At 26.7% G+C, this 15,221-nt stretch overlaps 1 protein-coding gene and 1 long non-coding RNA gene across 2 annotated transcripts; both read right to left on the bottom strand.

The window, feature by feature from the left end:
* Positions 1–6,494: 6,494 nt before the first annotated feature.
* On the bottom strand, positions 6,495–8,790 carry LOC145975204 (putative ribosome production factor 1). Its single transcript, XM_083105558.1, has 3 exons — positions 8,040–8,790; positions 7,266–7,530; positions 6,495–6,939 (listed from the first exon to the last, which is right to left on the bottom strand). Exons 1-3 carry the CDS (start codon positions 8,629–8,631, stop codon positions 6,762–6,764), a joined length of 1,035 nt encoding a protein of 344 aa, XP_082961684.1. The 5' UTR covers positions 8,632–8,790; the 3' UTR covers positions 6,495–6,761.
* A 1,027-nt stretch (positions 8,791–9,817) lies between these two features.
* Positions 9,818–10,574, bottom strand: LOC145959319 (uncharacterized). Its single transcript, XR_014434986.1, has 3 exons — positions 10,381–10,574; positions 10,096–10,205; positions 9,818–10,025 (listed from the first exon to the last, which is right to left on the bottom strand). It is a non-coding gene; the product is annotated as an uncharacterized LOC145959319 (long non-coding RNA).
* Between the last annotated feature and the right edge of the window lie 4,647 nt (positions 10,575–15,221).

The raw sequence follows: 15,221 nt of genomic DNA, 5'->3' as shown, positions 1-15,221 counted from the left end.
TAAGATGAGATAGAAGTAGCCAAATCGTTTTCATGGGGATACTCGTCTTAACTGATGGGATATTTGAATAGTTGATGGTCCGGCTTTTTCCGATTTAAAGGGAAGGCATCATGCAAAAATAATAATTACTTTCGTGATCTTTAGACTTTCACCATATCATAGGAATGGCAAAAACTTGACCATGTATCACTTTTGAACCAACCACGAAAAATCATTGTACATAAATTACAGAAAGTTTTCCCTTGTCCTGGATTCCTACCTTACAATCGAAATAATGATGATATGCTGTTTTAATTATTATAGAAATAAATTGCAATAATTTCTGAAATGAAAAAGTCACTTCATCTCACACATAACAAAAATTCTCGACACATTTGTGAGATATCTTGAAAATAAAGTGTAAAATGAAGTGAATGATATTAAAAACATTTAAAAATAAAAGCACCTTCAACCAGGTTTGTGCTCAAAAAACAAGATAAATTTAAACAATATGACTTTCGTCTCAATCATATATTTAGACGTGACACCAACCTAAATTCTTCGGATTCACACAAAATTTCTTTGACAGAAATTAAATATTTCTCCAAATCCTAAGAGAGAGAGAGAGAGAAGTTATATCATAAAAAAATGAAAACCTAAAAGCCTAAAAGTTTAAAAAAATGTCATATTCTTTTTTTTATATAAAAATTAATAAGAATTGACTATTTTTTTAGAAGCGGAAATATTTTTCATATTTATCAATGTTATATAATAATAAGCTATATTGTTCATAACCGTAAGTATACGAGAAAGATACAAAGAAAAAAAAAAAAACGAAAATCTCTCTGAGATTTATAGTCATTCTGCGCGGATCTCCCTTCGCAGTCTGTCTGACATTTGGTGTCTTACGATGAACGAAACTGAAATATGAGCCTTCAAGTTGCGAACGTCCAGCCGGTCCGATCCGGTCCGGTGAAGTGGAGGAACTGGATTTCAGTCATAGACGGTAAGCGCAAAGTTGAAATTGGCACTTTACGATGGACGCCTATTGCACTTTTGCTGAATATTCATGCGCCATCGTGGTAAAGGGTTGTTGAACTCGCTCAAGCCTGGGACCTCGTGAATGAGCCGCCTAAGCTATACATAAAGATCGCTGCCGACTTGTAAAAAGTGCACAATTCATCAGATATAATCATCCGGCACTAAATAATAAAAGTACTTCATTATGCGGAGGACGTATATATATCGCTAGCTCAGCCCATGTTATTTGGCACAATGATATGTTATATATTAATTTATAAGGAGTTATTATTTTAATATCATTAAATTTGATCAATATTATTATATTTTATAAATATTTATTTATATTTCATATTTTAAAAATATTATATTTATATTTCATACTTTAAATATTTATTTTTATTATTAAATTATTAATATTTTAAAATTATTATTTTATTGTATCAATTATATTATATTTTATTTAATATTTATATATTACTTTTTATATATTATTAATACATTAAATATATTTGTACAATATTATTAGTATATTATTAATTAATCAATTATAAATAAATGTAGTTAAATATTAATACACATTTTACTTATTAAAAAATATCGATATTTCAAATTTCGAATATTATCAGCGAGTTCCTAATTCAGTCCCTAATAGAAATATTTTTATTTATAATATTAATATCAATTTATTAACAAATAAATTAATAACAAAAATGTATAGCCTAAGAGGATAAAGTAAAACAATAATTACGAAAAATAATTCAACATTTTTTTGTAACTCCACGCAAGTATTATTCTGCTTCATAAAGATTGAAAAATATTTACATAATATCATATATTTTTGGATTCTTTGACAAATATCGTGCATCGAATTAAATTTTAATTAATCGCAAAATTATACTTGCGCGCAGACCAACAATAGCGCATTTGATTGATCTGTATGCTTCATCTGCTATATCCGCACGATTTCTATCGGTATATCGTAAAATAGCAATTGATTGTCCGTCGTCGCGGAATTGTATACCGGTCGGCGTTAATTTTCCTTAATTAATGAAATAGATTAAAACACGAGAAAGCGCTTTCGAGCGCTGCCGGACGCGGTCACCGGTTAGTTGACAGCGCGAAAAGGTATAATGTCGTCTGCATATCCGATGCAGATCCATTTAAAACGTCTATCGCATCATCCGAGTTTATGTATAAAATGTGCAGATATATTTACTATAATAATTTTATAAAATACTTATTGATGTATATCATTGAAATTAAAAACATCTCTCTAATTTAATCTATTGTCACCTATTTATCTAATTTATGGAAGAGGCATTTTATATGTTTTTGTTGCATTAGAATTACTTTTATGAATTTTAACATTGATTTCATGTATTTAATATTTTTTTCGCGAGCACAAGAATATTTTATTATAAAATTTAAAGGACTTAAAACAAAGTTTGAATATTAAAATTTGTAAAATGCTATACGAAGATGCTATGAGAAGAAATTAATCATTTAGAGGGATATTTTCTTATAAAAATATAAATATCATTAAAAATTTTAATTATGAAGGAGAGATATATAAATACGATATGTTCGTATTTATATTTTATACAATAATTACGAGGATATAAATACGATATAAATACCTACATAGATACGACAGATTAAACTAGTTGCAATTTTAATTTTCTTCTTTAAACTTTTCTAATAATATACAGACTGTGCTATTTTAACTTAGACATCGTAATATCTCGAAAACAATGCATTTTCAAAAAAAAATTCCAGATAAGAATTGTAGAGTTTGAAGAAGGAAAAACGACAGAATATTAGTTTGATTTTGGGTGTAAGTTAAAACCATGTAAAGGTCAATCTAGTTATTTTTTAGATGGAATTATCCTAATTTTTCTGTGTAAATCGATCCTTCGTAAAATTTCGCGTAAAAAATTATAAGGATAGCCAAAAATGAAATATATATATAATTTACGAGATATTTTATACTTTACATAGTTGACATAATTTTACATAAATTATAAAATATTTATTTTTCAATTATCTCAACATTTTTATGTACAAAATAATGAAACGAATCAACTGGTGTAAACAAAACTATGTGTTGCTCGTTACAAATTTATATTTTTTCTTAAAAAAAATTTATTTGATCTTTACATGGCCTTAGTATCTACAGCCAAAGTTAAACTAATATTCCTATCTTTTTCCCCTTCCAAATCCTATAAATTCTACACATTTTTTTTGAAAATATATTATTTCCGAGATATATTACGGTGTTTAAGTTAAAATTAAAACGGGACAGCGCCTGTATATTTCCTTCATATCAAAATGTAAATTACAATAAAATAGGACATTACATTAATTGTAAGGCAAATAAAAAAGGAAGAGAGATACATAACATGTACATATATGTATGTATATATGTATGTACATACAGTATGTTCTATATAGATCAGGTATGTATAGCCTGTACTTTTTATTGTATTCCTTTATTAAAAAAATAAATATCTTTCTTCTTCGACAAATTTCCGGAAATGTATCGTTTTCGAGATATCTCATTTTTTAATATGTCAATACAGTGTGCATTTACTACTTCTTAATTCTTTATATAAATTATTTAATGTGATTTTGTTATAATTAATGCAAGTCTAATATTTACATTATATATAAACATTAATGTTCCTTTTGTTTACATTAAAACTGACAAATATACTTTGTTGTTAAGGGAATTTATTTCATATTAACTCAAAATTTCTCTCTCTCTCAAGAATATTTTATTATAAAAATATAAATATTATATAAAAAATTAATAATATAATAATGTAATAATAATATAATAAAATATTATATATAAATGTAATTATGACCGAATTATAAAATTCTTGAATTCTACGAATCCAAAATTTCATCTACATCAAGTATCAAGAAATAACAAATACAAAATATTGGCATATTAAAACATTGAATTTCGCGAAAATAATGTATGTATTTCAGAAAATTTTATCAAAAAAAATAAGATACATATCTTTTTATGAAAAATATCAGTTTGTACTATATTTAAAAAGAACACCTCTTATACGTATATCTCGGAGATTGATTATATAGAAGGAGAAACCTCGCTATGAGTGACGTCAAAATCTTTAAATAGATTCTTATCGAGTTTTGTTAATGTGCGTAATGATTAAATTTTTATGATTGTGACATTTTAGACACAAACGAAATTGTTCATAAATTCTTGTCCTATTGATCAATACAGGTTTTGAATGAGAGACGATTAAGCAAGAAAAAATTGAACAAAAATATATCTATGCGAAAGAGAGAGAGAATTTTTTACTTTAATATAGATATATATAGATATGTATAGAGATTTATACTTTTTAATATACATTATTTAAAATAGTATAAAATTAATACAAAAATACTATTTAAATACAAAAATACTTTCCTTGAGATTTTCTATATATATATATTAAATTATAGTTGATATATAGTTTATATAGTATTATACACAAGCACACACACACACACACACCAACATACATTCATTATATACATATATAATAATTGTGTGTGTATTTTATAAGTGACTCATGTGTCAAATGGTACATGTTACAAAAATAAAAGTAAAGACTTTTGCGTTCGCTTTTATCATAAGTACATATGAAAAAAAGATTTAACTAGTTATAGATCGCATTGTCTGTATTCCAAATCTACTAATAAATATACTCGAAATTGTGAGTTGGATTTGTATCATTATAGCTCATATATTAGCTCATATGTATAATGTATTTCGAAATTCAGCCATTATTTTGTAATATCGACAAATAACATATGCATAGTAATTCATATAAAAAGACTTAACTTTTAGCACTGATAGAAAAATAGATAAAATTTGTATATAATTACATACATAGTTACAAATTTGGATAAAATGTAAAGAAAAACTTTCTCGAAATGAATATATAAACATACAAATTTCATAGGAATGTTTTATCCAATAATCAAAGAGTATATTGTAGTTAAAAGACTTTTTTGTAACTAAAAACAGATATTAAAAATATGAGATCAAAAATATATATAATATGAAGAAAATAGATTTATATACAGAACAACATGCGAGAAAATTAGTAAATAAATATTTGTATCTAAGAATATTTAGACAAAGCACAGTAATAAGTAATAAGAGTAAATATGACTGATAGTCGCGATTTAACAAAACATCATCTAGAAATTGTCTGCAAATTAATAAACGAAAATGAAAAATTAAAATTAATAACAGAATTTTGAAAATACATATATTAAATTTCTTAATACCATGAATCTTTTGATATAAATAATGATTAGGTAAATATTGTTAGGAAGTAATTATTTCTTAAAACACTTTTTAAATCTACTGATAACTAACAGATCCAATTAATGTAAGTTGTGGGTCAATTCTTGAATCAATAATAAATTTCAATTAAAAAATGACGAATTCTAAACTGCAAACACTCAATTAGTGATTAATTCAAATAATTATAGTGTGTGTGTGTATATACAGCCAAATTTTTAATTGCATAATTCATCATTCTTAATCTAATCATTCCTTCCATATAATAAATAAGAAAAATCAATTCCATGTATATTAATAATAGTGTTAACAAAATGTAGATATTACTTGACAGACTATTTCTAGAATATAAATATAAAATTAACCAGAATTTAGTTTTAAAGTGTGTGTGTATGTATACCTTTAACAATTTGAATATTCATTCACATGATATGAAGCACATTAATTTATTGATATTTATGTATCTATTCAGATGACAATGATTTTAAAGTTGTGGATACAATATAAATTCCTCGACAGTTGAATACAAAATATACTTCATAGTAGATTGTTTCAAACTTGCCATTTAAGAATTTGTTAATGTTATATATTATTGATATGATGTAAAAATTAATTTTTAAAAATTTTATTTCATTTTTATGATTACTGCTTTTAAATGTTTTAAATCTTTCTTTAAAGAAAATAACTATTAATTGTCAATATAATCTCTTAGTCTTTTGATAAAAGACTGAGTAAGTATAGGCATACAAAATTTCCTATAAGCATGTCTTGCTGAAATTCTTTCAAACATAAATAATGTAATTATAAATTAGATGAATAGTTTTACTTACTTAAAATAGATATAGTTTTAAATGTAAATTTTTGTTATAATTATGTGCAAAATTTAAATAAAGTTAAATATTAAAGAATTATTAAAATAAAATCTATTCTTTACAAAATATACATTTATTTTAGTTTATATTATTTTCGACTTAAATAAAATATTATAAATAAAATATTTTAGAATTTGAGTAAAATATTTTACTATAGTCTTTCTTAAGAGAAATTCTATAATAATAAAAATAATGTATTTCAAATTTTGTAAACACTTTATGATTCTGAGAGATGAAAACGACGATATGAAAGACTAAGAAAAAGAGAAATCTTTAAATTACAACTGATATCTTGAAGCATATATATATACTTTACGAACATTTTAGAACAATTGTTCCAGAAATATAATTATCTAAGAGACAACAAAATCTGACACATATAATCAGACTTCTCAAACAATTGGATATTCTATTTTCTTAAGTATTGTTTTTAGTAAATATATCCATACTTTTATGTAAAGAAATTAATAAAGTTTATTTGATGTATAATTGTGATCGAATTTTACGACAAAACGTTTCTTCCTTTAATAATTTACTTAAATAATTTCATACAGAATTCACAAGAAGAATTTTCTTCTGCTTGTTTCCATATCATGTCTGCGACCCTGTATGATCCATTCATAATCCCCGTATTTACTATCAAACGTTCCATGTTGCAATGATCTTAACTTCAAAGTAAATCGTGGGCCCATTTCTCGTAATCTTGGTTTTCCTGTCTTAAGATTAAATTCGTACCTGTAAATGTATTGATTCACATTAAATTATATAATACAGTTTACATTGATATCAATCTCCATCAAAATTCTTTTAAATTATCTTATAGCATATTATACACAGAAATTATTGCAATTAATAGTAAAATATAAACAAGCTTACATATGTAAATACATATAATTACACATATGCGTACAATATTATTCAAGAGAATCATTTTCCTTTATATAAATGCTTAAACTTTAATAAAATTTTATAAGATTATATATATAAACTCGACTGAATTTATATTGTAATAAAATTTATAATATCTATAAAGGATTAAAAATAGCTGTTATAAAATTTACCTATGATGTCTGAAAAATATGTAATCTCTCTGATTATGAAATGTCACAGCTCTCCTTCCTTTAAATTCTGGTTGATAATGAAACAATGCTCCCAGCATCCTAGCAATAGTAAATCCTAAACGTGTAGAAAAGTTATTTAGAATAACTTCTGGCCTATGTTCTGTGATTTCCTTGTGGCTACGCTTCAATTCTGTTGTTATTTTGACATTACTGAGCTTAAAGTGCGCAGTAGGACCATCTGGCAGGTGAATGATTAACATTCCATCTAACAAATGTTAAGGAAAATTTTTTTAAAGATAAAAACTTAAATTGCATTTGTTATTTTATATTTTATGTAACACATTATATATATATATATATATATATATATATATATATATATATATATATACAGGGTGAGTTTTATTTCGTGTGTCAATCTTTTTATCGTCCGGGAGATTATTGACTGTATAATAAATTGATTGGCATATAAATGTCAATTATTTGGATTGACTGTATCAAAGCCCCAAATATATGTACAATTAAAGCAAGTTAAAAGCTGAAATTATGCAGTATGGATTTAATATATATATATAGAAAGAACTTATTAAATCTTTACAAATATAAACAATTAAATAAATCATTTCAGCAGCTTTCTGAAAAATTCCAGAGCTTCAAATAATTGTTTATCAATTTGTCTATATAAAATTTGTCGGTATATATAATAAACAGCCTATTTTCATAAAAAGAAACTTTATGCATTAGAATATTAATATAACATAATTTCAAGGATACTTGGCTTGCATTGATCTTCGTTAACAATTACTATATCTGTAAAGTTCCTGGCAACAGCGCTTTTTACTATCTTCTTAACACCGGAACGATTTCTATATAGCGAGATGGAGTTAGGTATTATCCTTGTGAGCTCTCTGCCAAAAATTCTCGTCTTTCTATTAGGATTGTCTGCGTATGTAATGAGAACCTTGGGCTCATAATCCTGTCTGTAATAGGCAGCAAATTCGTCATGCTCACATTCAACTTTAAGTTCCTGATTCGCTTCATCATTCAAATCACTGGATACAATCATAGTCTCATCTTTCTCTCGCAAGCTCTCTATAGTGTGCGGCACTTGTTTTGGAACACCTTCTTGTATCCTTGCCTTTTTGGCCGCTTTTTTCGCCTTCATCTTCTCCTTCATCAATTGCTGGCATTTTTTATATCTCACAGCTTTGCATTTAATATGATTAAAATTATTATCAGAAGGTAGCAGAACCTCTGACGTTTTACTTGCCGAGGTGCTCTGTTCATCTTGGTCCTTATTATCCTCATCAACCTTTTCTTTAGGTCGACTTAAAGGATTTCTTCGTAAATCATTTTTTACCTTCATAGTATCTTTTTAATTAAAATTGTAGCACAATTTTATTCACTTTCGAACTGTTTTCCCTTATTTCCTTCGAAGACCTCGTGTGAATTCAGTAATTCCAAGCGTGGATTTTTCTGACGCATGCGCACTAGCGCATTTAGGCTACGTTCCAATATTCACTGCCAGTACTGACAGAGAGAAGACTGAGAGGGGTCACGCTGCCGTTTTCCAGGGAACGCTTTTTCCCCGCCATAAAGTGGCGCTAACTGGATCCATTTTACGGCCGGCGATACTACGTGGCCGAAACCACTTTTCGCTGCCACGGTAAAATGACCGATTGGTTTATGTCCGTGCTAGATCCATAATTGTGGATCTCAAAAGTACGAAACATATCATACATTTATTAATTTTTATTACATATTATTAACTGCGCGTAATCTCATTTGTTTTAATACATATTATGAATTCGAATAATTGATCATATGAGAAAAAACTATTTCACACTAAAAATATTTATTTATCATAAAATTTTGCGAGCTATCCCAGTGAGCAATAAATTATCAAAAAGAGTTCTAAAAGTACTAAGGTTTAAGAGTTGGACGTCTGAAAACGTCATCTGAATGATAACATAATGATATCAGTAAGTCCTCTAATGCGTCGATTTTAGAGGAAAAAAAGACTTCATATACATGACATCTAAAAGAATACTGTAGCATGACTTCTTATAAATGTCATCTAAAAGAGTACTGCAAAATGACTTCTTTTAAATGTTAAGAAAATGTTACTATTACCCAATAAACACATGATGGTATATTATACGTTTAAATCAAGTATTTACAGGAGGTCTAAATGTGATAGATTTACCCAATAAACACATGATGGAATATTAAACATTTATTAAACGTAAAGTTAGTATAAATGTGGTATAATGCCCAGTTCCACAATCCAGTTAACATATCTTTATACATATATGTGTGTCGTCACGCACATATAAAGACGTCTCGCAAAATTTTATGATAAACATTTTCAGTGTGAAATAATTTTTTTTCTCATATGATTAATTATTCGAATTCATAAAGGTACCTTTTCATGTGTCGCTCATCGCTCGTTTTGAGCGATAAAAAAGTCACGTGACTAGATTGTCGCTAGCGACTAGCTATTGAGCATGAAAAGGGCTCCAGCAGCGATTTAGAAAGAAAAGTTTCGTTGAGACACGCACAGTATAAAATAAATATAAACAAAATGTTACAAGCAAGAAAATATTATAATTGGATGATTGAGTGCACAAAAATTATAAATGAAAATAATATAAAGCAGAACAATATAAAGAAAAGATTAGCAGTAGCGGCAGTTCTTTATTATTTAGAGGGAAAAAAGAAACGACGATACAAAAAAAAAGTTTTTGGGTTACTCCTCATCTAAAAACATTATAAAATAGATTATTTTTGTAATTAACTAATATAAAATTTATAAATACAAACATTCTACCTAATACAGGATAAAAATACAAATTTTCATCCGTAATAAAATTGGAATAGCCTTCTAGACATGTATGCGTCGGTACTTCATCCTCATTACAAATAGTTTCACATGACATTCTATAAATAAAAATATTTCGTTTATTTTAATGTTCTCTTGCCATTACACAAAAGATTTTTAACATAATCTTATATATCAGCAGATTTATATTTACATTTTTATTATGTATAAAATTACATTATAAAATATTATTATTATATATATTTAATATTTATTACAAAATTATATACTTACTCTTTGATTATCCATTTGAGTCTTAAAATTTCAAAATTATCGCTCGTGAATGTCGCTTGTAGTTGGAAAAATCCAACTACAGAATCCCGTCGCTGGCGACTACGTGACGTCATTATGTTGCTAAAATCGAGCGATACAGCGATGTATGAAATAGCACCTTAATATGTATTAAAACAAAAGAGATTACGCACAGTTAATAGTATGTAATATGTGTGTGTGTATGTGTGTGTGTGTGTGTGTGTGTGTATGGTATGTACGTATGTATGTATGTACGTATGTATGTATAAAAGCGATGCGAGAGTTACATGAGGAAGCGAGAAGGACGAGTGAAATAACAATAAGAGCAAACGAGATAGAAATAGCACGAGCAACGAGGACTCGAGCCTTGAGCTCAAGAATCGGGTTTTTCTTGCGCGATATTATTTTGCTCTCGCTCGCTCCTATTACTGTCTCGCTCGCTCCTATTACTGTCTCGCTCGCTCCTATTACTGTCTCGCTTGCTCCTATTATTGTCTCGCTCGTTCTTGTTACTGTTTCGCTCGCTCTCGATTCTTGGGTCCGCTTATCTTTCCGAGCTATCTATCACGATTGTCAAGTGTGACAGAGAAAGTAAGACCATGAGTAGAGAGCGAGGGAGATGACCTATTATCAAAGAGTTCCGAAGTACTCTTACAATCGGTTTCTTCGCATCCTCTATCCATTCGCAATTCACGAAAATGTAAACATCTTATAAAATAAAAATTGAAACTTTTAGTTTTAATTTCATCGGTTTGAAAGTAATGTTAATGAATTAAAGAGATTTTTGCGATTAAAATGATATCAAACACGACGTAAGTCGGATAATTTTTAATTGGTCTGATAATAAAAATTTTATAATTATATATTTAACTAAATTTATGCGATTTATATCGTGTTTGATATTATTTTAATCGCAAAATTCTCATTATTCTATTAAAATTACTTTTAAATGAATAAAAAATGCATTTCATTTTTTGACATATATTCGTGAATATTATAAATGAAGTCTCATGTAAGAAACTTCGGAATCTGCGACATCGGGAATTTTTTTGTTATTTATAATAATATACGACTTTAAATTACCATAAAATAAAAACTAAAGCTTTTATATTTTATTTGATCTTTTTGATTAAAAGGGATTAATGAAATTTTTGCGTTTAAAATGACATCGAACACAATATAATTTGGACAACTTTTATTTATTGTTATATAAGTAAAAGTTGTTATATAAGTAAAAGAATGTATCTAATTGAAAATTATTCTAATAAAATATTGGGTTTAATGTGATTTCAGTCGTAAAAATCATATTAATTCTAAAGTTATGTTCAGTAAGATAAATTAAGTAATGTAAAAATTTTAGTTTCTAATACATTTTCAATGTTATCAATTGTAGTGTTCACATGACGTCTCCTGGTCTAAATATGGTCAATATAATTAATATTAAATAGTTTATATATTGTGCAGTGAAACAAATTATTTTAATTTATTATATATATTAAAATAATTTATATATTTCTTTCACATATTTATTACACTTTCACATTATTAATATATTTTAAATAAGAAAATAAGATGCAAAATATTTTGCATTTAAATATGTAAAAGAAATATATAAATTATTTTAATATATATAATCGTTAATTGCAAATTACATTTTTTTTTCGAAACAATTATGTGTTTTCTTTACACCAATTGATTCCTTTCATTATTTTGTACGTAAAAGTATTAAGGTAAGATAATCGAAAAATGAATATCTTACAAGATATTTTACGGTTTATGTAAAATTAAGAAATTATTTCAAGCCTCATAACTTGGAAAGTACTTAATGAAAACTAACTTAATTATTATGTTTTGGAAAGCTCCCGAGATGAGCTACAAGAATGTGCAAAAATATATAGGGTGTTCCATTTGAAAAATTTAAGGTGACCTTCATGTGACCTTCCAGCGACTATTCAAGGTCAAACCAATGGTACCATCTTATGGCCCCCTCGAAACCAAACAACTTTTGTCTGAAACATTTTTCTCTAAAATGCTTAGTTTTTGAAAGAAAAGGGGTGTACGGGTGGTCTAGGACACCCTGTATAATATAAATCAAACTCAAGCTATCTATTAAGCTTTTTGAAAACTTAATCGGTTCAGTCATTATTGAAATCCAATAATTCTATAAGGTCTTAAATATTCGACTCGCGTTAAGATACACGGGATCCCTCGCTGCTGCTGTGCGCGAATGTTGTGATGCGTATTACTTGGCGCGAAACACTACTGTGTCTTTTGATAAGAAGAAATTAATCATATTTATCTGGTAATTTCTAAAGGAATTCTGATTCGTCCATTTTCCAACAGACATACTGATGGAATCTGATGGATACCAGATTTCTAATTAATGAAACCAGATTTTTTCTCAGTATATGTATATGCATCTATATTCAAATTCTCTATATATATCAATATATATTTAATGGAGTGACATCTTGAAAACATGTATATATTATATTAAAGTCTAGAGAGTAATCTTATTATTTTCAAAAAATTAAAAACAATAACTTAGAGATTAATAATAACATATATAACATTACAATAGTTTAACCAAATACAATATAATGTAATGCAATATAATATAATATAAACATTATACACACAAATGAGGTAATAATAATTTTTCTTCAAGATACTAATAAAATATTCATCAAGATCAACTAATAAAAATTCTTCTTTAAATAATAAAAATTACAAAAAAGTGTCGGAAATAAAAATAAGGCTTAATAATATTATTCTACCAAGTAGTAATTTTTAATTTGAAAAAATATATCTAATTATGCATATAGAAACTATTTTAAATTACTACACCTTCTTTCTAATTATAATAATTAACAATCATAATCTCCAATGTGTAAATAGTAAAATATTAAACTTTAGCAATTAACTTTAGAAGAAAAATTATAGTCTTATCTTTATTATAAATTGTAAATTGTAAATCCATGTAAATATTTATTTGAATATACATTTAAAATATGAGTTTTCTCTCTCTCTCTTTTTCTCCTTCTCTCTTTCCCTCTCTCTCTTTGCCTTCTCTCATATATAATAATTTATAAATTTAAACATTTTATAGAATAAAGATTAAAACTTATTTTTATTTAATCTTTTTAAATGTAATTTTATTGGATTAATTAGATTTTTGTAGCAAAGAACATACATAGAAAAATAAATATGTTAAATACATAAACAATAGAATTTTGTTTAATTAGATTATCACTGCTCATAGAATTTTTCTTTGACAGTGAAAGTGTTTCTTTTCATGCACATGTATTCCTTTCATTTGGTTTTTTACTATTAATCAGGACAAGAGTTGATGCATTCAGAATGCTATTTCTGTTTTTCCATAGATTTCCCTACCTGTTAGACCAGTTTATTAGATATGTTATTAAGGCTAGTTATTAAAATATTTTTATATAATTGCATTGGCATATAGCATTGACACATATAAATAAATTATAACATGTACTTTTCCATAAACATCGTTTTTTATTTATGCTATCAACAAGATTCTAGCTAGTCTTTATGGTAGTTTGTTGATGGCATAAATATCGATGGTTGTGGAAAAGTACAAGTTATAATTTATTTATATGTGTCAATGCTATATATCAATGCAATTATGTAAAAATATTATATACGGTAACAAATTATTTCAAGATTAAATGTCCTAACTTAAAATATGAATTTAGGGCCTCTAAACAAGTACCGGTATTGTAATATCATTCCTATAATTTTCCTGTAACTTTAGATGTTAAATGACATATATTGCTAGATGAAAAAGAAGTATACGAGAAGGCTTTTTCGCGACTCAAAAATGAAGATACTTTTTAAGCATATTTTTTGTTTTACTTAAAAGGAACCTATTTACAAGATTTGATCCAAATCGGAGCATAGTTTTCGGAAGAACAGCCGATAAATAAACGATTGCTAAACAAAAAACAGCAACATATGTCATTTGACGTCTACAGTTACAGGAAAGTTAGGAATGATATTACAATACCGATACTTGTTAAAAGGTCCTAAATTCATACTTTAAGTTAAGATATTTAATCTTGAAATAATTTGTTACCGTATATAATATTTTTACATAATTGCATTGGCATGTAGCATTGACACGTATAAATAAATTATAACATGTACTTTTCCATAAACATCGATATGTTTTTTATTTATGCTATCAACAAGATTCTATAGCTAGCCTTATTATTACATATATATAATAAATCGGTCTCTATACTAAGAGGCGGGGGAAATCTATGAAAAACAGAAATAGCATTCCAAATGCATAAACCTTTCTCTTCATTAATAGTAGAAAATCAAATATCTCTTAAACGAAATATTTACGGGCACATCTTTAGAGGAAAATTTTTTTCTTGAGGTCCTAAATTATATTTTAAATTAGGACATTTAATCCTGAAACGCCCTGTATATATAAACATACATATACACATGTAATATAATGTAATCCTAAAGAACAAAAGAAAGAGAGAGAGAGAGAGAGAGAGAGAGAGAGAGAGAGAGAGAGAGAGAGAGAGAGAGAGAGAGAGAGAGAGAGAGAGAGAGAGACGAAGAGAGAAAACTAAAAGTAGGATTTCTGTTGATTAATATTTTCATTTCATATTTATCTTCTTTTAAAGTGACTTTAATTTTATTGAAAGATTTGATTTTCTTCTTCAAAGATAAAATAGCTCTAACATTAAAAGAATTTAAAAAAACAGCAAAGTGAAAATTATCATTTAACATATAACATCAAAATTATGATGGTATAGAACTTTATAAAAGTATTGCAT

This window comes from Camponotus vicinus, unplaced genomic scaffold (genome assembly GCF_025532165.1).
Source record: "Camponotus vicinus isolate PSW18456_S1 unplaced genomic scaffold, iyCamVici1.0 SCAF_1, whole genome shotgun sequence".
Taxonomy (NCBI): domain Eukaryota; kingdom Metazoa; phylum Arthropoda; class Insecta; order Hymenoptera; family Formicidae; genus Camponotus; species Camponotus vicinus.
Note: the sequence above shows the minus strand (reverse complement) of the source record. Positions and strands in the feature narration are given on the sequence as shown.

Bases quoted from the DNA above. Each gene is read 5' to 3' on its own strand.
- LOC145975204 (XM_083105558.1), bottom strand. From the start codon at position 8,631: ATGAAGGTAAAAAATGATTTACGAAGAAATCCTTTAAGTCGACCTAAA. The intron at 7,531-8,039 runs GTATCCTTGAAA...AACATTTGTTAG, and splicing joins CGAAGATCAATGCAAGCCAA to ATGGAATGTTAATCATTCAC. The intron at 6,940-7,265 runs GTAAATTTTATA...ATACATTTACAG, and splicing joins ATATTTTTCAGACATCATAG to GTACGAATTTAATCTTAAGA.